Genomic DNA, 24,998 nt, shown 5'->3' on the forward strand with positions numbered 1-24,998 from the left:
CACAGACTCTCTTAATAATCTGCAGCTTACATGATGTATCGCATGCTGGAGGAGAAAAATCCCTCTTCAGTCGCTTACCTGCATTTACAGTATCTTCAGCAAGGCTACAACGTTCAAAAGCAATGACAACCCCACTTTTATGTCAAATTGTAATTTTTAATGTTTTCATTAGAATAGTCTTTATATCACTCTCCAATAGAAGAAACAATATAACTAACAGCAAACTTCAATACAGGAACATGCTCCAAGATTAACAACCCAAAATGAAAACAAAATGAAATTAATGTAAAATGTAAATCACATATAGTACAATTGAAGTGTCCAAAACAATTTAAATAATTTTAAATATTTTATTTTTTAAACTTGCTACAAATGCTTTATACAATATTTCAACATAAAGTCCCCATAACAGAAATGTAACAAAATGGGAATGATAGTGAAAGTGAAAGTTAAAGTGGCACAAATTCACCAAATCAGTATTAAACTACAAATTTTTAAGAGGTAGATTACTTTTTAAGTCAAGAACAAAAAATAAAAGGGGTGGCTGTATAAAGAAACTAGTCACTTTCCATCAATTCTGTCATTAATCTTGAAAGATATATGAACACATGACAAACTGTATTTCCATAAAAAGCTGTTACGAACAACAGACCAATTTGTTGTCTTAAGTTATTAGATAGAGGTGTACGACCTTTTAGAGTAATTATATATTTAACTTTCAAAATATACAGGTATGTAGTCCTGGTCTAGCCTTCTTATCGATAAAAAGATACACTGCATTCATCATATATATGGTATTTAGAAATTGATATCGATATTTCATTGCTATATAAAGTTTCATTTGCGTGTATAAATAGGAATTTGGAAAATCCATAAAACATCCAAATCAGGCTTTTTCCCACTGTATGCCGGACATCTAAAAGACTCAGAAAGTGAGGAGAAGGTGGGAAGAAAAGGAAAGTCTGTCGTGCGAGGTTGGCCTCTACTGATTCATTTAGACAAAAGGCTTTAAGAGACTTAATACATTTCAAAAATACTTTGAGTGCAGCAACATTTGTTGTCCCTGAATCTACACTGAATTATTGGCAAAACTAAGGAACCTGCTTTGCCAAGCACACAACTGAACTGCCTGTATGCCATTCGTGAAGGTACGGACAAAACCAGGATCTAAGCAAACACGAGAGCAAAAGGTTTGGTTTAGTTAATCCCACTATTTCTTTTGATGGCTTCCTGTGGGTTTGTTTTGTTTTTAATAGTACTCTTCTCTTATCTGAATCATCCTGTAGCCCAGCATGTGTGTCAAGCACGAAATAAGAAAATCTATGCCTGACACTGAATATTAGCAAGAAGCCTGCAGGCAATTTTATGATTGTGAGTCAGCTTCAGCTGGTTTCGCAAGCTTGGTGGATTTCACATCCATTGTCGTAGTGCTTATCCTAAGTTGAGCATGCAACAGCTCTACCATGTCATTAAGGGATTTTTTTGTTTGGTTTGTTTTTACAGGAGATTCCTAGAAAATAAAAAACAAAAACTGAAGATAAATGACAAAACAAACTATTTGTGAACGGAGTATGTTTACACAGAAAAACTGAAAGGTGAAAAACGAATTTGGAGACAAATACTACATGAAGCAAGTCTTGAAAAAAATATTAAGAATTAAGAGTTCCTGGGGGGGCTGGGGGGTGGGAACCAAAACACCAACAGTGCCTACAGAGTAGAACTGAAGTTAGCCTGTGTTGACATTAGTGTATGAAGGCAAAAAAAATCTTCATACTATATACTTGATATAAAAAAAAGTTGACTAGACAATCTAGGTTTATAAACATTATTTCAGAAACAAAAAGCAAGAACTCTTCTAGCATAACTATTCTTTAAACCAGCAAAGACTGCAAGCTGCCAAAGTAAACTAACAGTATTTAAGACAGTCAAGGAGATCTTACCCCTACGTAAATTGTTATTTACCCCAAATACTATTAAACAATTTCCATATGCACAGATTTCCAAGTACTCGGTTATTTTGCTTAAGGTCAAATGATTAATTTAGATGGAAAGATGTGTCATTCTGGCTTCAAATTCTACTGATCTGTTCTGGCATCATGTAAAATACGGTTTCACACATAACACTAAGAGAGCAGCTGATGAGAATTAAGTAACATGAAGATGTTTATGTCCCAAGAGAACAGGCCTGGTAGACAGCTCTTGTTCCTTAAGGCATTTTTTACACCATTAGTCTCCGAATTCCAGTAACATTTTTCTCCTTCAACACATCCTAATTTGGGTATTGACTATTTTAAGTCAAATTCCCCCCTAGCACTTTGACATAATTCTGTTACATTGAACCTTTACTTTACAAAGTATTTCCTCAAAATTTTCACCTAGGTGGTCTTCACCGTAAGACACACAAGCCACAAACAGTTTGGATTTTGACACTTCTTGACAAATTCTGCTAGGGGACACTTGTTCTGAAGGAGGCTGCCAGTTCCTCCCTCTCCTCCACTATCGATTACTTTGATTAAAAAAACACTACCTTCAGCCATAAATCTGGTGTTCATCACAGCCATGCACCGCAATTACCAAAACCAAAAGAACTCTTAATTACCAGTGACCTTTGTGAAAGTTACTCGGCAAATCAGATACCTGTTTCCAAGAATAACAGGGCAGGAGCCTGCTAATAGTTATAAACACTTTGCAAAATATCCTATTGATTTGAGAGACTACATGAAGACGTAAGTCGGGACTCAGGCACGTAGATTAAGATTTTATTTATTTATTTATTGAAGTATTACCCTTTCTTGTGATTAAAATGCTTCTTCTCAAAAAGAAATAGAACTTTCATAATAAAATTTGTTTATACTGAAACATAAGAGCATGATACTTCTAACAAATTTACATGTTCATGTAACTTTTCTTACATGTCTATTTCCCTTATATTAAGTATTTAATGATCTGACTCAATTAGTATGCACATACATTTTTGAAGTATTTGGTCATGGGGGGGTTTTTTATATGATATGCAGAGAATGCTTTTTATTAAAAACCAACAGTGCAAGTTATTTTAGTGAGTAAAAAATGTAGTCATGATTTTTAGCTTAGCAAACCACCATAAACTAAACCTACAATGATTCTGGGCCACCATACATGTTGGATATCAAATACAAGGTCGTTGTCTCCAATAACATTAAGTTTAATGACGTTAAGTTTATTTGGACTTAGGCACTGACATTTTTTTTCCAGAGTTTTCAATTCAGTTTATAATTAAAGACATTCTCTATACAAACTATGTATCATTTCATGACAACATGACAAAATGCATCAAGTATGTACATCACACCTCAGCATGACTGAGCTACTTAACCATGTTTGAGGAAATGCAACCTTTTTTTTTTTATTTATGAGAAACTCAAAAAAGATCAAGAAAATTGGCAAAAACCACAATCAATGTGTTCCTGTGTTGTTTCAACTTCAAATGAAATGCTTACCTGAAATCTTTTAGTTCTTGCTTTGCACTGCTTTCATCTCTTTTGTTTTCTGCTGCCTCTGCATTTGCCGCCTGCTGTAGGCTTCGTGTAATAGGTCCTCCAATCCTCTCTCTAGATTTTACAATGAATCTGTCTGCCTTTTTCTTACTTGCCACAGCAGACTTACTTGGCAAAACAGCCTTATTATTCCTTTGTATTCTGACGTGCAATTTCCGGGATGCTTTGCTTGAGATTCCAGAGGAATTGTTCTTAGCGACCACCTTAGTTTTTTTCCCATCAACGTGGGACATTTTGGACACTCTTACAGGACTAGAGTTCCTCAATGACGAAGATGAATTTGGCTTTTTCGATCGAATGGGAGGTACAAATTTAACATTTTGTTTTGATTTGAAGGATGCAGAAGGAAGCTGGGTTTGTGCAGGTCCTGAGGTTCGTGCTCTTGTCTTGCCCAAGTGAGGCTGCATGCTTTGCATTTTGATTTCTGCATCTGCTGTTCGCCTACGCTGGTTGTTGCCCTTTTCGCTGCTTGCAGGTGAAGAACTTGCACTTTTTTTTGAAAAATTCTTTTTAGAGGAGGGAGAGATGGGCTTTTTGGGACAGCTATACGACGCGTGTTTATTCAAACTTCCAATATAAGTAAACTCTCTGTTACAGTAGGGGCAGATGTGAGAGTCTGACTCAGATGGATTAGTTTTCAATTCTGCCTTCTGCTGGGCAGATTTCTTTTTCTGCAAGATAGCTTTCTGGACAAGTTGGTTTTTCTTTTTCAATGCACTTATTTTTAGTTTATTTGAGGACATTTTGCTAATCTCAACATTGAAATTAAGTCTTTTAGGCTGCCCCATTCGTCTGAAGGCATTCTTTCCAGGGCCAGCTATAACAACCATGCCATTCTTAGGCTGCACTGTCTGTTTCAGTGGTACTGGATTTTTTTTAGGTGTGTATCTCTTTTTATCACTGGCAGATGCACAGGCCAATATGTGTTTGTGTAACTCCGGCATGTTATCAACACTCTTCCCACATTTTGTGCATCGAATGGCAGTAGTAAAAGTCTGTGGAATATTGTGGGTAGTGAAGTTTGTTGCAGTAACTCCAATACCCATCGGATTACGATGGTGATACTGAAATGGAGGTGGTTTAAAGCTTGGGTAGTGTTGATTGAGGCCCATACGAACATCTGGATCTTTAGATTTTACTCCAGAAGCCATTATTTTTATAGTAGTGTAAAGCTCTTCGGAGGAATCATTTAGATCTTCATCTTCCTCCTCTTTAGAAGGTTCCAAAGAATCTTCTGGCAGGCTCTGCATGTGCTCCACGTTCGCCTTACTGGGGTCAGTAAAATTCTGGGGTCTCAAAGTCCCACTTTCAAACTCATGATGTGTGCACTCTTTGTCTGGATGGAGATCCCGCTGATGCTGTTGCAAATTGCACAAAAAAGCAAATTCCTTTTTACAGACCGAGCAAACAAAGATATTTCCTACTCCATGAAGCAGAAAGCGATGTTCCGACAAGTCTGTTTTATCCCTAAAAAGCTGTACACAGAATTCACATTTGAAGGGCCATTCTTCAGCATGAATGGATAAATGCTTCGTTAGGTCTTTAATAGAAAGAAAAGGTGATTCACAGACATTGCACACAAAGCTTTTATTGAATGTTTCCTGCACTACTCCCAATTCACTTGAAGTACGAGGATCTTCTCTTGCTTTCTGTTGTTCATTTTCAGCTTCCTCCTGTTTTATTATTGGGAGAGTATTTTCAAGATTATCAGCAGAAGAAACAACAGAAGAAACTACAGAAAGAGGAGGTGGAGATGGAGATGATGAAGATGAAGAGGAGGAGAAAGAGGAGGAAGAGGAGGAGGAAGATGAGGAAGAGAGTGTAGGAGGACCAGGTGAAGCAGCAGAAATAAGAGGTTCAACAGAAGGAACAGGAGATGGGGAAGGAGAAACCGTAGGTGAAAGAACTGGTAGCGGGGACTGGGTAGTAGTGTTAGAAAGTGGCGATGGACAAGAAGAAGTGTTAGTGGCACTGGCAGAGACATCTGGAATTGATAACGGCATTGTTGGAAGAAGGGGAGGAGGTGATGTAGCAACTGTTAACACAGGCGGGCAGGGCGGTGGGGAAGGAGGATTGGTTGGTGTTAGCAAAGGAGGCAGCTGGCACATGGAAGGTACAGCAGATGTCTGTGGTACAGGGGAAACAGAGGAACTAAGGGGCTGAGTGTCAACAGAAGACGATGCAGATAGACTGGGATCCATGTCAGGTTCTGCCTGAGGCTCCAGGGATTTGCTTGGGCTTGCGCTCCTGTTTACACCGAGTGTGCTGTCTGTGGCTGCATCCGTTCCATTATACTCATTCAGCAGAACCTTCTGTAACATGCAAGTGGTTGGTTTCTTCTTTTTAACACCGCTACAAGTTGGCTGTATGGAATTTTCTTTATATTCCCTAATTTCAGTATCGCTGCAAGGCTTCTTATGCACACTCAAATCTAAAACAGATTCCCAGGGAACCTGATTCTTATTTTTGACATCAGACCTTTGTTTCACACCACTAGATAAATCCAGTGGCTGCTGGTTGCACACATTGCCAAAAGTCGGAGCTGCTGTCCAGTCTTTTGGTATTTTATAGTCTTCAAAGCAAAGAGGGCTCAAAGTCTCTTTTTCCTCCCTTCCAGTCAAGCTCCAAGCAGGTGAGTTGCTGTGGCTTTCTAACTTTGGCATTTTTGAACTCCGAATATTATCATTCCACACAGTTTTTCCCTCACCTGATTTGACAAAATCTCGAAGCACTGGACTGTGCTGTGGAGAACTGGGTGGAGAGCTGGTCCTTCTTTTAAATCTACTGGACACTGGAGGCAAAATAGGTGATGATGTAACAGAAGGTCCTAGTTTAGGGATTTCACTTGACGGAGTTATCTTCTTACTGTCCTGTGTCTGAAGAAGCTGTTTTAATTTTGATGACAAATAAACACCTTTTTCTTTATGAAAAGGTAAGCTTTCTGTTGAAATGCTAAGAGGAAGATTTAAAGAGCTAGTAGGAGTTATAGGTTCTGGGTCTATTTCCGTTTTTATTTTTGGTACAAGAGGAGGGCTGGCAGTTCTCCTCTTTTTGGATTCATTGCTCCCACTGCTAGAGGGTTCCTTAGGAGGTTCATTCACGTGTGTTTGCGTAACCTTTAAATTTGGGGAAATTTCCACCGTGACTGGACTGATTATACAATTTAGTCCATATAAGTCTGCAGAGTTGGACTCCATCTGAATCACATCACAATTGCTAGTGCTGCTGTTGGACTGAATTTTACCATCAATGTAATAATTTAAATTTTCAGAGATATTGCTGGAAATATCCATAATATAGACATCATCTACTTCACCTTCCTCTTCTATTTCTGTACTTGCTATATATACACTCTGGACTGGTGGGGCCTGCTCTGTCTGAAGCGGTGGCTCTTCAGTAAAGAATCCTTTTCTTCTGACACCTTTGGGAATAAGATGACGCTCATGAACCCTACGCTGATGCCTCCGCATGTTGGTGTGAGTTCCAAAAACCTTTTTGCAGTATTTGCATGGATGCAATTCTCTGGGCTCCTTATTTTCCTCAGCAAAAGAGGAGTTTGACATTTCTTGGGAAACCTTCTCAGAATCCAAGACAACAGAGTCTTGCACAAGACTGGAAATGTTCAGGTCATCTTTAAGACCATCATCCACAATTACTTGGTTATCAGCAACGTTATCCAAGTGTTGTGATGACGTTAGTGTTAAGAACGGTTTCCTTTTTGGCCCTGCCTCATGACGTCGCTCATGTCTTCGCCTGTTAATTTGAGTACCAAAGGCTTTCCCACAATATCGACACTTGAAAGCATGGTTAATAGTAGATATATGGATGTGCATGTGGCGTTCAAGTCCTTGCTTTGTTGTAAACTTCCTCTCACAATGCTGACAGGGAAACATGAATGTTTCCTGAACATCACCATTTGATTCACCTCTCACTTTTGGAATTTTCACAACAAGTTTTTTCTTTGGAGAGCTTTCTGGGGAGTCTTCTGACGTACTCTTTTGCTCTTCCATAGAGTCTAACTTTTCTTCACATATCAAAGGCATTTCAGCATTTTCTTTAGGCATATTGGTATCTTCTATCTCCTCTTCATCTTCCTCCTCTTCATCATCCTCCTCTTCATCATCATCTAAATCATCCGATGCACAGTTTATTGCTTCTCCTTGTTTGTCTTCAGTTACCATTTGTGGTTCACTGGTAGGACTGGGGATCATCAGCTTTGGAAGTACATCTTGATTTACCATTTCCTGAATCACAGCTGTTTGTTCCAGGGACAGTACAGCAGAAACAGAAGGTGTTTCATCTTCCTCTTTATGACCTGATGCACAAAGTATGAAAAGAAAAGCATGAGACATTTTTACCAAACACCTCAAAGTATGCTAAACCTTTCTTCTACCTTTTCCTCTAACACAGCATATCCAACATTTATGATCCAACACAATACCACTACTTCTCACTGTTGTGATTCAGTACGAGAGTAAAACTGTATTCAGAAATTTCCTTTCTGGAACTCCAGCAAATGTAAGCAACTGCCTACACTTAACAGAGAATCTTTGCATTTAACACTGTGGCCAAGAAACCCGAAACAGCCTGAAGAGTACCAGAAGGTAGATTCCTTCATTTCAGGTAGATTCCTGATGGTAGAGTCCTACCATTTCAAGGTAGACTTCAGAACATTTCAAGAAACCTCCAAAAAACTTTCACTGACTTTTCTTACAGCAAATAAGTGTCAGGAAAGTACTGCAATACATACAGATAAAGTATATAGGAAGCCTGTCAAGCAAATTTTGGATTTCGGTAGTTTTCCCCAAATTATTAACAAGAAAATAATCTGGATTTGTACTGTAATGCACAGCAAGGTGTACCTTGTGTCTGGCATAGTGCTTTCCATTCTTTGTATCAGATTTTCTATTAGCCATTGCCTGAATGGCTATTTCCTACACTTCTGAATCACAGCCTGCATGCATCTCATTTATTGGTGTGGACAGATTCTTTATTCACACCTCTGCATGCTAGCCTTACCCATCTGCTGTCAGATATATCCATTGCTGAAGAAAATAACTTTGCTGCCAATTCACACCATGTTGCATAAGTGGTTACATGTATAGAGCAAGAAGTTCCTCTCCATTCCCTAGCTGGGGCGCAAGACGCCTGGAACCGTGGTACACGTGTTGTGCAAACAGAAGGGACAACAGAGTGAAGGAATGGAAGAGTTATGGGTCAAAAGAAGTTCAAGAAAAGAAGCTTGAGAGAAATCAGTACCTATACAGAGCTTTAAACATTGTCGGTTACACACCAGTGGCAAGTTTTACATTCTTGTAAAACAGACAAAAAACTATATATTTAAAATACCTTTCAGGCATTTTTACATAAATACTATGTGAAAAAAAGCCAAGCCAATTTATAAACAACCTTTGCGGATAATCTTTAGGACAAACAGCACACTTAGTGAGTCGGTGCGTTAATACTGTATTTTTTTAACCTTGACACTAACTTCTGTTAAATAGCAATAAGTAATGACTGTATAACTAAGCTCCGAAGACATTATTTTAGAATAAGGACTTTTCTCTGCTCTTCTGTTCTAAGGAGTTTCGATTTATGTCTATATTTTACAGTACATTAGTTTTTCCTGTTGTCAGAGTGCTATGTTTAATGACATACTTCTGATATCCAAGTTCTTTACTAATAAAGAAGTTTGGGCAAACAATATAAACATGTTCACTTTGCTACACTAATATAACATGCTAACATACTAAACATGACAAAAAGTGTCCTTTGATTCAAAAAGATAGAAGGAAAAAAATAAGATACTTGAGAACTCACCCTCTTTAGAATCCCTCATATTTGCAGAAGTAGAATCCAAATCAGCTTTTTTCTGTTTTGTATCCACTGCCTTCTTTCCCTTGTTTTTACCTTCCTGAGTCTTTTTCTTTCCTGGGGAGAAAAAAACAACATTTTTACTCCTGTTCAACAATTTTCATTTTTTGTATTTGCGTGGCAGAATTAAAACACCCAGCTTTGGAATATAACACACTTCTGTAGAAACCCTGTTTTCCTGAGGAATACAAATGACAGATTAAAAAAAAGGACAGCATTCAGATAAAGCAGTAAGCCTCTAGAGCCCAGAAGAAATTAAAAGTAAAGATAACAATGAGTTTCTAAAAACCTAAGACTCCGAAATACTTTGCTCACTTTCAAAGCAAGAATAGACTGTAACAGAAACGTATTGTCCAGAGTTAACCAGCTCACATCATACAGTTACCCAATACAGTAATTTAATAGCCATATGACTGTATCTCATACAAGTATATGGAAAATATGAGATTTCGCCATATACTATTAATCCTTAATGTTAATTGGAAGACCTTATGAAGTAGAAACCCATAGAGGCTTCTCTACTTGTATGAACGTTCTGAATAGTGACTTGAAGAGAGTTGTAATAAAAGCAATAAAGTAATAACATTATGAGAAGACTAAAAGCAGCATGATCTTGACCAACAAAGCAAAGACAGTAAAACCAAATTAGATGGAACTGGGTAACAGTAAAATATAAATGTATTTCATCGTGTCCACTGACATAAACAAGTTTGCTAACGCTTTCTGTTAGCAAAATTAAGAAGCATGTATTAGTTGCACAGGATGATGAACACAATGAAGATGAGGGCAAAATGGCATTATGCAAACACCTAATCAGTGACGCAAGATGTAAAAACACTGAAAACTTCATTTACCAATGCACTACAAAGTTATACTGCTACTCCATTAATCTTAAAGATTCAGTCCTATAATATATAGAAATTATGATATGGACTGTGTATTAACAAATGAAAACTTTAAGGCCTTCCAATTCAATTCATTGCAAAGACCATATTCTCCATACAGAATGATTATTTTATATACAACACTGTGGTTGAGACACCAGTCTCTACTGAAATGTCACACTTCTACACACCAGCTCTTAGGAACGAGAATTGTCCAGAAGCAGCAATCCAAATTCCTCCTTTGCTCCCTCTAACACACAAAATGCTACTTTTTAACGCACTGACCCTTCCCTCTAATCAGAAGTGCGCATCATAGCCCTAAATCAGTTTCTTATTTAGAAGCACATTCTTCCAACTCACAATCCTGTCAACAAGTTCCTCCTTTTTTTCCTTGTCAAGATGTGAAAAATATTTTCAAGAAACTGAAATGACTTTTAAAAAATGTTCCTCTACTCAAACTGAAAATTTCCAAGTATGCATCCCCTCCAATAGAACAGCTCAGACACAGGTCAGCTTTAAAAGGAAATGCTTGTTTTTATTTGAACATTCTATTCTATCTAAATAATTAACTATATTTCCTCTCAAGGAGCTCAGATTTCACAGGGTCTCCCCAGATTCCGGTGCGTTTCAGTTTCCTGTATGTCATTATCTTTTTTTATTTTCTTATTCCAATTTAACAGTTTTTAGTCTGAGAAACTGACAATAGTCACTCAGAATGAATTTTTGTCACCTTTGGAAAATATACATGCACCCTTCCTAAAATGAACTTGCAATTATCTCATAATATCCTCAAATACTGTAACAAACCCTGTGTCTAAATCTGCCATAATGAACCAACACTGATTTATTTGACAATACAATATTCAATTGTATTTTATATCAAACACCTGCAAGTCGTCAGAAGATTTAGCATGTATTTTAGCATTCACATAGGCATAAGGAGTTTAAGTGCATCTTTACCTGACAGGCTACTGAATGTCCAATTTGAACATAATTTTTTATTATCAGCACCTCCAATGTTTGGAATTACAACCAGTAGTACCAAGATCTCAGTATGAAGGATTTCAAGTAAGTTTCCAGAAGTATCTGCCAAGTCACCTGAAATCGCTCTTGAAATGTACAGTAACACAATCAACAAACAGTTCCATTTCTAGGCAAAAGGTCTAAATGTAAAATTTCAATACATTCCTAAGGAATCAAACATGCATCACAATACACCTTAGGAGCGATGTAACAGAACGTATTTAATTGCTAGAACCTTCTAAGAGCTATCAACTTTTTTCCAGACTGCTTATCATTTGAAGACCAACATCAGTATCTTGACTTAAATGACAAAATTCTAGATTCATCTCTCACCTCTACAGCGCGACTGGAAACAAGAAGGAAAAGACTGGTCCACAGGCCTCTCTCATCTATGCCAAACGTGGCCACGGTCAGAGACAATATTTTACTAGATGGTGCAGCACATGATGGTATTGCAGATGAAGTCACTGGGCAATTCTACATCTAATTCTACAGCAGCACTGAATTTCACAGCATAATGACAGGTTACTGTAAAAGCCTTCAAACCAAGACCCAATTAATTCTTTCTCATAACAAGATTAGAAATGTATTGTGCTCTTTAAAGCGTGAGGTAAAATACGTAAAAGCAACAGCAAAAAACACTCCTAAGTGTTAAAGCGTGCATAGGTTTTCCAGTGTCACCCATTTATAGAATATAAAATTTATAGTACCTCAAATACAATTATAGTCTGGGAAGTCACTAGAATAGCAGGATTTGTACCCAAAATTGAGTTACTTAAGTCACATACTTCTTTATGCTATTAATGGAAAGAAGATCATTTGCAAGTTCTCTTGCCACACGCCTAAAAAAAACAAACAGAAAAATGCAACCTGCTCACTGATACAGCTGGAAATGTTTCACATTCTTGGCCTTTAGGCACAAACACATTTGAAGAGAAGATTCACCTAGCACCTACTTGCCCTTACTCAGAATAGTGAGCAAAACTGCTTGCGTACATACATAATTTTAGATGCGTCAGATCAATTTCTGACACATATCAACTAAAGATACCAACCGATTTTTGATGTTTTCCTTTTACCAGCTTTAGTTTGTTCATTTTCTAGGTTGCAGCTTTCTTTGTAAAGGTTAAAAGACTCTACTCAAGCATGGCAGTGACTGTCCCAGATGCATCCATTTCATGGCCCTCAATGTTCAGTAGCAGATGCCCAGGAAGAGAATTTAAGAATAGAGTAATAGTAAAGTGATACTTCATTGGTATGCTCTCCCAGCTTTCACGTGTCTAGAGTTCAGGAACTTTTGAAGATATTTAATAGCTTTTGCTAAGACTCTCCTCCATGAGTTCTCAAAGTCCTTTTTAAATCCATGTAAACCTGAAAGATTTGCATCATTTTCTTCCTGCAGATTTTCAGTGAAAAACACAACCTCCTATTCTGATACAAAGGGTATCAATGAGTAGCCCAAGGTCTGTCCCTTAATTTTCTTACAGTTTAAGATGTCAAGAACTAACGGAAGCTTGCAGGAGGGGGAAAATGCCTCAGATTACAGAACCTGGTGGAAGCCTGAGTATAAGTACACACGTGCACTTACCATCAGGTTCCTGAAGGGTCCTACATGGCTGCTACTGCCAGCTGGATCCTCCACTTGGTCTAAACAAGAAAGATACAGGAATGAAACACAGGGAAAGTGAAATGGAAACAATGACAAAAGAATAAATGAAGGGCAGAACTTAATATACGTGTATGTGCATTTAAAAGAATTGCAAAAGAAAGATGCAAAGGAAAATGAATGAAAGAAACAGATGGAAAGTAGCTACTTGTCTATAGTGACAAAGATCAAAGAGGAATGCATCAATTTGTCTTGCAACTTAATTTTTAAATATGGTTCCTTCCTTTCTCTCCCCTTTCCTTCACTTATGTTGTAGATAGGTCAGCACAAGCATTATCTGCCTTACGCCTTTACAATACCTGTATAACATTTAGCACAAACGTTGCAATAGGCACAGGAAATCTCATGCCACTGCCAATGTCCAGAAACTTATGCTGTAGTCCCACTTATTCCAGAGGAGTTCAGATGACAACAGAGTAAGAATTTAAGAGAGAGAAGTAATCTTTATTTGCCCATACTTCATTTTATTGATCAAACCAAGACATCTCAAAACAACCTATAGTTATCTGTGCTGATACTTTTGCTGTTAACCAAAATACTAATGGAACTGTAAAACCACCGAGTTACTTCTCGTGGGATGGGATAGGCATACTCAGATGCCAGGAGGGAAGAAGTTAAACACAGTCTTTCCATACACTTGGAGCTGCATTCTATAATTAAATATTGCTAAATTGTACAAGATGCTATTATCTTCAATAACCTTTAAGCGCAGCACCAAACGTTCACAGTTAAGATCATAAAGTAAGAAGGACACTCACATCTGATCTCAAACACTGTTTTGATCACCTACAAGAAATACGGAAGATAGACATTCGCCTTCTCAAAAATCTTGGGCTAATAAGGGAAAAGAAATACTGGTATGAGTTTCCGGTATTCCTTTGAAATTTATAGTCAACAACTAACTGCAGTCCAGTATCATATCTACTCCATACCCCATCCACGCTGTTGCTTAAAAGTACCACAGATACCTGTCCAAATCTCAAGTCTCCTGGAAAACAGTGGAGAAGCTACATCAGAGACCCCCTGAAAAGTATTCTTAAAGCACAGTTGAGTGTAGCCACCTTGAAAGGGTAAGGCTGAAGGGAAAAGGACAAATTTGCATGTTATACTCACAAACAGTGATCACCACAGTTACATGATGCGAATTACAGTGTAATAATATAAACTCGCTAGTCAAATGCCTTTGGGACTGGTTCAGATTAGTGAAAGTTTGCATCAACCCCACGCAGCAGTTGCTACTATTCTATAAATCAACTTTTGATTTTTTTTTTCCTCCTATTGAAAAAAAATCAGTATTTTGGCATTGGAGAGAATGAAATTAAGATTAAGTGTATATACAAGCTAAAAAAGTCCTTACAGAAAATTCAGCAGAAGACAACTGCATAACCATTTCCACATTATTCTGATTAATGACTTCTAAAATACTGATGCAACTTAATTTTTAATTTGAGAAACAGTTTGCTGTGCACCAGAATTCCTGTTTCTTTATCCAGAATACTAGGAGATGTTATGCTTTTCAAAGTAAATTCCTTAAACTTTCAGGCATCTGCAAATATCTGACTAGTTGTTTGTTCTGGAAGACAGGCTAGAAAAAATGAATGCCTTTTACACACAAAAAAGTCCTATCTAAAATAACAGCATAAATCGCTCCAGAAAATTAAATCCAAGTTGTGTTAGCTGGAAGAGCATGAAAATATGCAGAAACATGTTGCAGTGACTTCTCAGAATCTTGTCCAACTGTGAATGTCACAGCATATAAATGTTAAAGACCTTACAAGAAATGGAATTGATTAAACAGTAAAGTAACTAAGCACCAGAAAAAAAAAGGTATTGAATTCAAAATGCCCATTATGAAGATGTGAATACTAAGGCTGTTTTTAACACATTTTCCTCTGTTAGCATTTAAGTGTCTTCATTTAGCTTTTTTTTTTTATTCTACCATTAGCCACCATTCATTACATAGTGAAATCACATTTACAAAACCTTTCCTTATTATCTACCAGCACCTGCTCAGACAGCAAAGCCAAATCACAAACCACTTGGCTAAATAAAGAGCAACATACCTGTGTGTTAAGAGCTGCTTACAGTCACTGAGAACAGCTAAGAACTCTTAACATTTAGGGAAAGCTGGTAGGTACAACATGCCTCATATATATATATAAATATATGTGTATGAGGATTATTCATATAATCATGGAGATTACAGAAATTTGCTGAAAACATGACCTTGAACCCACATGGTTCTGAAAATATTTTATTTAAAGATCTAAGCCAACAGCCACATTTCAAAGCATATACTACAGCTCCATTGGATAGTTACTCATTTTTGAGGAGGGGCCGCATGTTAAGCACTGCAGACTTACACCTCCATCATATTACTGCGTCAAAGAACATTTGACTCACAGCACCCACCATCTCATAGCCTATGGTAATTAAACCATTTTTAAATTGCTGTCCAACGTTTTAAGTGATCTAGGATAGGTGAGGTTATTCCACTACGTTGTTCAAAATGTCACACTGCAAGTTATTGGAGAAAAAGGAAGCGAAAGTAAAAATAGTAGGGATAAGTCACAAAGCTAGTAAATATTAGGCTAGGAATAGAAAAGATGACAACCTTGAAAGAAAAACGATTCTACTTTATTAAAACAAAGTTACTTAAATATTATGACATCAACTTCCAATATTTCTTACATAATATTACTGTTAATACAACAATATACCAAAGTTCCTTTTAACTACTTGTATTTAAATATTGCTTTGAAACTTGATTAGAGCAAGCTTAGCTGAAAAACTCTGAAGTGTACTTCTGAACGCACACATACATTATTACCTGGGGAGGGAACGTCTTTTGAACTCAAAAGCTTCCAACTTAAAATGAAACAAAACATGAAACCACTGCCTACGAAATGCTTTGGGGAAAAGTGCTCTTGTACTGGCAAGAAAAATGACTGCAGAACCAATAGGATGCCTCCCAAGACCCCAAGGCGCAGATATTCAAGTGCTGCCATAGAACAGCTTTGGTGGTAGATTTTTTTTTTCCACAGACTGAATTGGTATGAGTCAAGCCAGAAAAAGTTTTTATTTTTATTTTATTGTTAGTGTAAGATATGCTACTAGGAGCATTTCCCAGTTTGGCTATAGAGATGCATCCCACTTGTCAGTGTGCACGCACACATAAAACCCTTTCTAACACCCTCTGACAAAATTCTTCCCCTAAGTAGGAAGGTACCTATCTCTCCGATTCAGAAATACAGACTAAGTATGACAACATTAACCGACTTCCCATTTTCAAGATTAAATCTTTCTAAAACTGAACATTAAAAAAAAAAGATGTAAAAAGGATGCAAAAGCAGCACATTTTCATTCGTATCCCAGCAATTCTAAGGGTGAAATTCAAGTCATACAAGGCACAGCTCAATTTTTGAAACAAACATTTAATTAAAGGCGATGTCAATTAAATCCGAACGGCTACATACACAGTATCATTAGGAGGCCTATTTCAACAATGTTGTCAAGTATGTATGAGAACGTGCAGAAAAAGACAACATTTAAATGCCTTTATTACCCTGTTTTCCTCAATCCATCATTATTATAAATAATTGGTGGGGCATTTTTCTTGCAATACCATTACAAAGTTATCAGTTACAACTAGTTTATGTAGGCATAATTTTAGGTACGGTTAAGCAAACGAAACACTAAAATTGACATGATCTGTTTCCCAGTGTACAAAAATTATCACAAAATGATTTTAACTTCTGACTCCTGAGAACCATGAGAATAATTTAGAGCTACAGAAGATCTTAGTTCTGTATTGTCAATCTGCCCAAACCTAGTATGTCAAATAACATTAAAGGTGGAGATGCATAATGCATATAGCTATATACTTTGGAAAAAACTGGAAAAATCTTGGAAATTATCTATAGCCAAAGTCCCACCCCTGTACTACAAAACTGGACATTCAGCCTATGTTGGCCTCACCATTCTCTGCTGGATTGCTTCCTCCCACAGCTGGAGGCTCATATTATCTGTCAGGCCTTGTGCTTAGCACAAACCCGCCACTGTTCTTACGACAAAAGACTCGGCAGGGCACTGCACTTGAACTGCTTGCGATCCCCGCGTAAGTGAAATGCCAGGGGCTGACCACCCTTGTCTTAGTTCAGCTCTCCACATCCTTTCATCGCAAGCTGGTAGGAGAGGCAAAAGTAGTGCATGCACACAGTCTGTCCTGCAACAGGTTCACATGTGTTAAGTGATACTGAAGGTCTCCAGGAGGGATCTTTCAAAAGCAAAAGCTATAGAAGCAAGGTCTCTGAAGAGAAACTGCATGCCCCATTGTTCTAGATAATGTATTTTCCCTCGCTACAACTCGAAACGCGATGGCCAGTACTACTACTGCTGTTTGAAGACCACAAACAGCAGCAGAGATAAACGGCTGCTTGACATCAAGAATAAAAGCAAATTCAGTGAGCAAAGGTTCTTCCGTGATATTTCCAGCAGAACTTGCATCTCCTCTTGCTTAAAAAGACACTTTCAAGCTTACACAGTAGAAGCAGGAGAAAGAGGAACAGAGTAAGCATGGAAGACAAACTTCACAGTAATTCTATTAATATCAAACTGCCTGTTGTATAAACATATTGCTACACATTAACCATCACTTCACATACAAATAGTAGCCTTTTAATCACTGCATTTTCCAACCAGATTATAAATGTTGCAATGGAGTCTTGCCTCGGGAAGATATTTCAATATACCTGAAGACAGATACACATACACCTAACTGTCTACGTGTATTAAAATATGTTTGTACCAAGCACTAAATATCCATCTTGCAGAAAAGAAATAGAGCAATGCATTTACAGAGACTGTTAACATGACATTTGCATAACAGATGAACTTGTTGCCATGGAAAGTGTAAGAAAATTCTGAGCTGAGCTATTTAAAACACCAATTTCTGCAAATGTTTGGCAAAGTCTCCACTTTAATGATACCACTGAAGATCACGTTACTATATATCTCACCACAAGCTTCTTAAATTATATAATAATCAGTAGAAGAAATGTTAGCATGGCATCATAGGGTATGCCATGCCAACATAAAGAAATGATGCAACAGTTCGCAAGAAGCAAAAGGGAATGTATTGCCATTATATGGAGTTCTTCATGAGCCCAGAAAAGCTTAGCTGAAGCTATTCACAAAATTCAGATAAACAAATAAAAAACATTTAGGCTGAAAAGTCCTACAAGTGGTAAGCCTATCTTAAGTGTGTGGTATTACACCAGTCCACAAAAATTGAAATAGGAATCACCTCCAGTATTCTTCATACACTTCATGTTTTGTAAATTAAATTATGTACCATCACCCTCTGTAACAGAAAGAGGGGCAAAAAGTAGTTTATATTACCTGTTCGCAACAGTATGCCATCCACATTTGCAGCATCTCATCCAAGTCCTTAATATGTTATGCCTTCTGACTAACCTGAGTATAAATCATTGGAAGTCTTAAGTTTATAGACTATAAAACTTACTCATTCGTAATGACTTTAGTACAGAATGTCACCTAACAATTACAAAGTATGGCAAACAAACATCCACAAGGTTTAATTCTATGCAATTTCAATCCACACAAGAGCTGTGATGAAACAATTAAGTGTAAATAATTAAATACAGAGCTTTTATCTTAGCAAGATTTAAAAATGTTATTTCTGCCCCATGCCAATATTTCTAAAACTAAAATAGCAGATAGAGTACACAAATATGCAATCAGACTTGCTCTAGAACTTCTCAATCACTCAATGTAGTTGTGTATTTCTATCTCCTACTCTCCCTAATAACACAACCTCCCACTATTCACTACAAATTCCTAGCAAGTTATTTGATAGCTAACCACAGCTACCATTGACACAGCCAACCCATTACAGAAAATATGATAAACATTCTTCTCTGCAGTTATATTCCATTAGCTTTTATTTTGCTAAGTATTAAAACAAAAGAAGCAGCAAAAGAAATGACAGCTGGCATACAGATTTTCCAGAAATAACTGGTGTTCTCTATATTTAGCCAGTTTTTATGTACAATTCAGTTAAAAATAGGGCATCCAAATTTTGTATTTAAGTACAGAGAATTAGTCAATATTTAAATCTCTGCTTTAACGAATATGAGCTTTTACTTGAATCCAGAAAATGTCGCTTCTACATTCACTGTAGCCCTCCTGAAATGTTTTTCTGACCCTGAAATGAAGCTACACTCAGATAATTAAGAAATAACATGCATTTTGACAGCATCATTTGCAAGATAATGCAAATGAAAGACCTCACGCGACTACTTGTACCACAAAGTTTAAAATAATCGGTGTAAGATCAGTCTGCCTTTATCTGTAATAAATAACCCAAATATTTGTCATGGCCCTATTTGGATCACTAAACATTTGAGAGGGTTAGATCAAAATATCTGGGTTTTTTAGCTAAGTTATCTTTAAAGGTAACTACTTAGGACTTTACCTTCCATTTTATTCTGCTCTTTGACAAAACTGGGTATGTTCAAATTCAGTAGTGGTCATACCAATAAGTGACAATTAACAAAAGGAAAAAAAAAAAAAAAAGGACTGCTGAGTCCACATGCAGACCCAAAAGCTAATACCCTTCATACACTGCTGATAAAGGTGGTGTTCGGCTATCAAGAGCAATTTTGCTCCACCACGCCAAACAGAACTCTCGAAAGGTTAGTGAAAAGCTGCAGTTGCATGGAAGACCAAAAATGCACAGTTTATCTAAACGTTTGTCCAGACATGGGCTATGGCTTTACTCGGAGAATGCAGCTGTACAGGGGCTACAATTCCCAGGAAACAGGCCTGCCTTTGTATCTAACCGGAGCGCTGGGATTACTGTAACAGGAGTCTCCAACGCTGAGGAAACAAGAGCAAAGCCTCTCACAGATGTAGGATCCGGACAGTGCTGCTGCCACCAGATTAAGTCTCCCATGGATAAAATTAAACCCCTCAGAATTGCTACAAGGTCACACTCAACATTTTTTATTTACATTCACTCAAATTTGTCCTCTTCTAGTCATTTTTACCCAAGTGAATCCTTTCGTTTACCATACCTACAACATGCCATTTGTCAGAAATTTTTCTCCAACAAAACAGTAAAGTATTTTCAGTAAAATCACCCCCTTCTGTTTTACAATGTATTTCATCCCCCTCCTTGGCACACATTTCCAGTTTTCTTTCCTTTAACCTTCTTATTCTCTTATTTTTCTTCAGTACACTTGCAGAGGTAATCTTTAGTTTGGGGGATTCAATAGGGGAAAAAACAAACCAAAACAAAACAGCACTCATTTTTGTTGATGAAAATCTTTTCTTAGTGTTATCAGCAGCAATCCAATAGATTTGCAATAGATTCATATCGTGCATTTCAAAAAGGGAAAATTACTTTGGAAAACATTCAGTAGTGTTTCCCATAGCACACTCCCTTATTGCCCTCCTTTTACCAGCACACTCCAAAGTGCGAGGGTATCCGTTTTGGCATGCAATGCAAGCTTGCCTTAAACAATATTTCTTTTTTCTGTACAGTTTTAAAGGCTATTATTTACTGCAAGCATAGCATTATTAATTTCCCTGAGCATTTTGCTCAGACACTAAGAACAGAGATGTAAAAACAATGTATGTCAAATGACATGCACTCATATTTGTACAAGGTGAAGAAAACAACACAATTAACAACTTAAGAAGAGATGACAAAAATGGCATTACCAACTACCTGCTATAGTAAGTATGTAGTGTGTTTCCATTAGTCCCCATTAAAAATATTATAGCATTTTATGAACTGGGCTTCCAACCTAACAAGGAACATCTTTAATTATTAATAAGCAGCTACTGTCACGACAGATTTGCAGGCATGAAAACTTTGCTTCTCTGCATCTGTTAAATTTGGAAAGACTCACTCCTTCCAACTTCAGAGTGACAATCCAAGGTCATATGGCAAAATATCACTGCAGGTCCTTTCTAATATATAAAAGTAGATAAAGGAGGAGGGTAAACATTATGTAAACTCATTTTAATGTACAATGTAGTCCCCTAATCATTTTTATCTGCGGAGAAATTGTGAAAGATTTGTTTAACTTTCTCTGTGAAACCAACTGCTTCATTCATTTCAGCTGCAGCCCATTGATATTTTCTCAGAGAAATGCTTTTCAGTCTTCTCTGATAACAGAAGATATACTGAATTATCTTTCCAAAGGAACTCTAACTGTAATGCTCCAGTTGCCCAATCAGTGCATTTCTCAAGATGTAGAAGAGAGCGCTACAGGACAACAGCAATAGTTGGTGCTCATGTTAACAGAACCGACAACAGAAGTTACTAAATTCATAGGTTGCCCAAACCAGACAACAGCAAACTGGTATCTGCTTAATTTATGAAATCGCAAGAAAGGTCAGTAGGCTCATAAAGTCCCTACAGGGAATGGCAACTTCCTCCATTTTTCAAGTAAAGTGAAAACAAATCCCAGTCAGAGCACAAATGTATTTGTCTTCTGCTCAGTTAACTGCTACCTTCAAGATTAACCTGTTTAGATCAAATTAGACTTTGAAGTTGTAGAAGTTTTTTGCACACATCTTTTCATAAACATAAAATGTCAACTAAAACAGAATACAAAAATAAAACATCACTGAAAAGTAACGCGGACATTTTCATTTGCAGGCAAGGAACCAGAAAAAACATAGCTCTGGGATATGAGTGGAGAGACTGGAGGCTGACACTTAACAGTTAAGGATTTGGTAGCTATGAGCGAAGTTTCAGCACAAAGTCCACTTTGCTTTTGCAATCCCTGACAAGGGTCCGTAAGATCCAAACCACTGGACTCTTTGCTTTTTACCTGCAACTTGAAATAGAACACTTTGCAGGAAAGTCAATTTTTTACTCAACTCACTGAAACTTAGTATGACCTACTCCTCGGTAAAAGCCCCAAACAACTCCACTATCTGGCAGCAGTATCTCACACATTTCCTTTTAACAGTGCAACTCTGTGGCAAAGGTGTGTATTTTAACATTCTGATACAAACTTACTGCTAAAGAGAGGTCAGCTCTCATTGCAGTTGAGCTGCTTTACACCAGAGCTTACTATCTAGACACCTAGTTTTCGATTTTACTGGCAGCAATGTAAGAAAGCTTGCATTGGACTTGGCTGGGAATAATGGTGATGCATGAGAAAATTTACCAAAATTTACATGAATCAAGTCACTTTCAGAAACGCTAGGTCTTTCCCATGCAACAATCAAATTGTTTCTTACGGACTGCCAAATAAAACAAGATTCATATCTGACTAGACTCAAATGAGGCATCTGGCTCTCAATGCAAGTTAGAATAGATGTATAGCCAACTACCCACTTCCACAGCATTTTGCTGTAATAATAATCAAGATGATAGATTTTCAGCTATTATAATACTCTCACTAGAGTAACTTTATGTCAATCATCACATTAATAATACTGCCTCTTTGAAGTTCTAAAGCATTAAATCACAGTCTATCAAACGCTCTTGCAGAACTCTGATAGAAAGCGTGACAACAAAATTAACTCTTAACAGCAACCCTGGTAAGCTCGTAAGTGCTTCTGAAAGTTTCATCCTGAATAACTTACATGCACTGGTGATCCAAATAAATATTGTGCTTGCTTAATCCAGGGGAAAAAGTGTATAAAAGGTAAGTAAATATTTGCTAGTGAATATCTGATGGTCAGACATTATCTAATTTCTTAGCTACAAATGTTGAAATATCAGTGAGTCTTATTTCAATAACCGTTAAACCCAAGTAAAAACATAGACTGCTATAACATTTCCTTGAGGAACTTGACACAGCAAGTGTAGGCCAGTGACAATTCTTCAGAACAAAGTCATTCCTGTCAACCTGTGTAAGGCTCTTGGCAGGAATAACAAAATACATTTGAAGGTTTAACAGATTAAAAAAAAAAAAAATACACTCTGGTCTGACAACCAGACGGAAACAGTGTTTTCCCTTTTTGTTCATTTAGAAAATGTACTAAGTGGAATGTAAAATTACATTGGTATTTTGCAGTTTCATAATCCAGCAACATGAGAATCTTCAGAGAGACTTTACAAGCACAAATTACCTAACAAAGGAAATCTCACTAAAGAAAAGAGCTCTCAGCCACACACACACACACCAATGGCGTCTGCATCCCTTCCCATAAATAAACCAGCTATCAAAACTTTGTATGCACACACTCAAAGTTAAGTTAAACATGCTTGTTGATCACTGCATAATAAATTACACAGGGCATCTGTAGATAGGCCCTCAGTGTAAGATGTTCCCTGTAAACAATTCAAGTAAAATAAATGGTCGATGCAAAATTATGGTAAATTGTAATAAAAACAAGCACTGAAGAAGTTTAGTACCATTAATGGTACAGAATCAATATGAATAATATTGTTCAAATGGTTTTGAAAAGATGAAGCATAAAAAGAAAACATCTAGAGAAAGACAGTAAAAATGATTAAGAGGTATGGAAGATTCTCATTACAAGGAGAACTTAGAGCCTTCACTAAATTAAGACATGATTCAAGCTAGAGGTAAATAAAATAAGAATAGACTGAAAGTCAATCATTGACTTTACCTTGTATCCACCATAAAAGCCAGAGTCTCCAATTATAAAACAAAAAATTAAGTAGGAGATTGCACCAGAGGGTAAGGAAACCATAGAAAGAGCAACAGTGTCTGGTAAACCCTTGACTTCACGTGAGGTAACACAAAGGAATTCAAGAAAGCATTATTCATGTGAATAAAAGTCATCCAGATTTAAGTGAGACAGCAAACCCAAACACTTTAATATAGGTAAGGCAGTCAGTAACTCATTGAGTTTGCTCTCTTGCATGCTATAAGCAACAGGACAATTCTAAATCACAAAATAGGTCACTTCAGGGAATAAAAAAGAAAAGCACTTTTTTCACTCTGGAAAATGGTGTCTATTCTCCTATTCTGCAGGAATTCATCCCCTTCCTATTTTGGAACATAACCTCCAAATCTATTTATCTCAAAGCTCTTCCCTAAAACAGCAATCACCAAATTTTCTACGCAGAAGCATTTAGACACCTCTGTGATTCAGAAGAGAACATTCCAAGAAAGTTTTGGAAAATCCTAATACAATAGAATATTTCTGCGAGGAAAGTCATATTTCAATAGAAACTTAGTAACTTTTAACTTATTTTCAGGAAAATTAAAAAAGTATTTTCCTAAGAAAGGAGGAGAATAATTGCAAAACACATTGGCTTAATTAAAAAAAAAAAAAAAAAAAAAAAAGCGCAGTGGAAACCAAGCTTCTTTTCTTCCAGGTCACTCATTGTTTCAAAGCTAACCCTGATGAATAGAAAAAAATTGATTAATACTGGAAAGCTGTCTGGCGCCTTATTTCACTTCCCACTGTAAGTTATGTAACTGATGACAGCATTAGCAAATTTACTAGCAAATGCTGCAACTGTGATCTAGATGTACTTTATTAACTTGGAAAAAATAGTATAAGGAAGTGTGGCTGAAAAAGCAAAAGTATAAAGAAAAATATGGAACACTTCAGAATTTGAATAACCAAATAACCCAAGAAAAATATTTTTATTATGTTAGATAATTATATACATTTGCTCTAACCAAAAATAAATTAGTAGCTAGAAACATGCCAACTTGTTACAATCATGAAGGACATATTGTTATTTTAAGTGAAGGACAAAAAAACACAGAGATAAAGTAACAGGGAGAGCATGCAAGGTGCTTGTAGTACTTGTTTTAACAAAGATCTGATAACCAGCACTGAGACCTTACACTGCATTCCTGACCACCTTCAAGCCCTTTGCTAAATCCTTCTTATAAGTTCTGCTTTCTTAGTGGCATCACCAGTCAGATGCTTGCGTAGACAAAGCTGGGGGCCCCCCGTACTACAAACATCAGGATGTCTGATCCCCCTTCCAGTACAAATACATACCATGATACGCTGATAACAGTGACAGTCCCACACTGC

The 24,998-nt window shown here is 37.0% G+C and overlaps 1 protein-coding gene across 1 annotated transcript in view; it reads right to left on the bottom strand.

Moving 5' to 3' along the window:
* Positions 1 to 336: 336 nt before the first annotated feature.
* The window catches only part of PRDM2 (PR/SET domain 2), a 31,053-nt gene continuing 6,391 nt past the window's right edge, over positions 337 to 24,998 (bottom strand). The window contains exons 2-5 of the mRNA XM_019474753.1: positions 12,906 to 12,964; positions 9,357 to 9,467; positions 3,480 to 7,851; positions 337 to 1,510 (exon numbers count right to left, since the gene is read on the bottom strand). Coding sequence (XP_019330298.1) covers positions 1,498 to 1,510; positions 3,480 to 7,851; positions 9,357 to 9,375 — 4,404 coding nt within the window. The 5' untranslated portion in view covers positions 9,376 to 9,467; positions 12,906 to 12,964 and the 3' untranslated portion in view covers positions 337 to 1,497. The remainder of the gene's footprint in view (positions 1,511 to 3,479; positions 7,852 to 9,356; positions 9,468 to 12,905; positions 12,965 to 24,998) is intronic.

Source organism: Aptenodytes forsteri, unplaced genomic scaffold, assembly GCF_000699145.1.
Source record: "Aptenodytes forsteri isolate BGI_AS27 unplaced genomic scaffold, ASM69914v1 Scaffold61, whole genome shotgun sequence".
Classification (NCBI taxonomy): Eukaryota; Metazoa; Chordata; class Aves; order Sphenisciformes; family Spheniscidae; genus Aptenodytes; species Aptenodytes forsteri.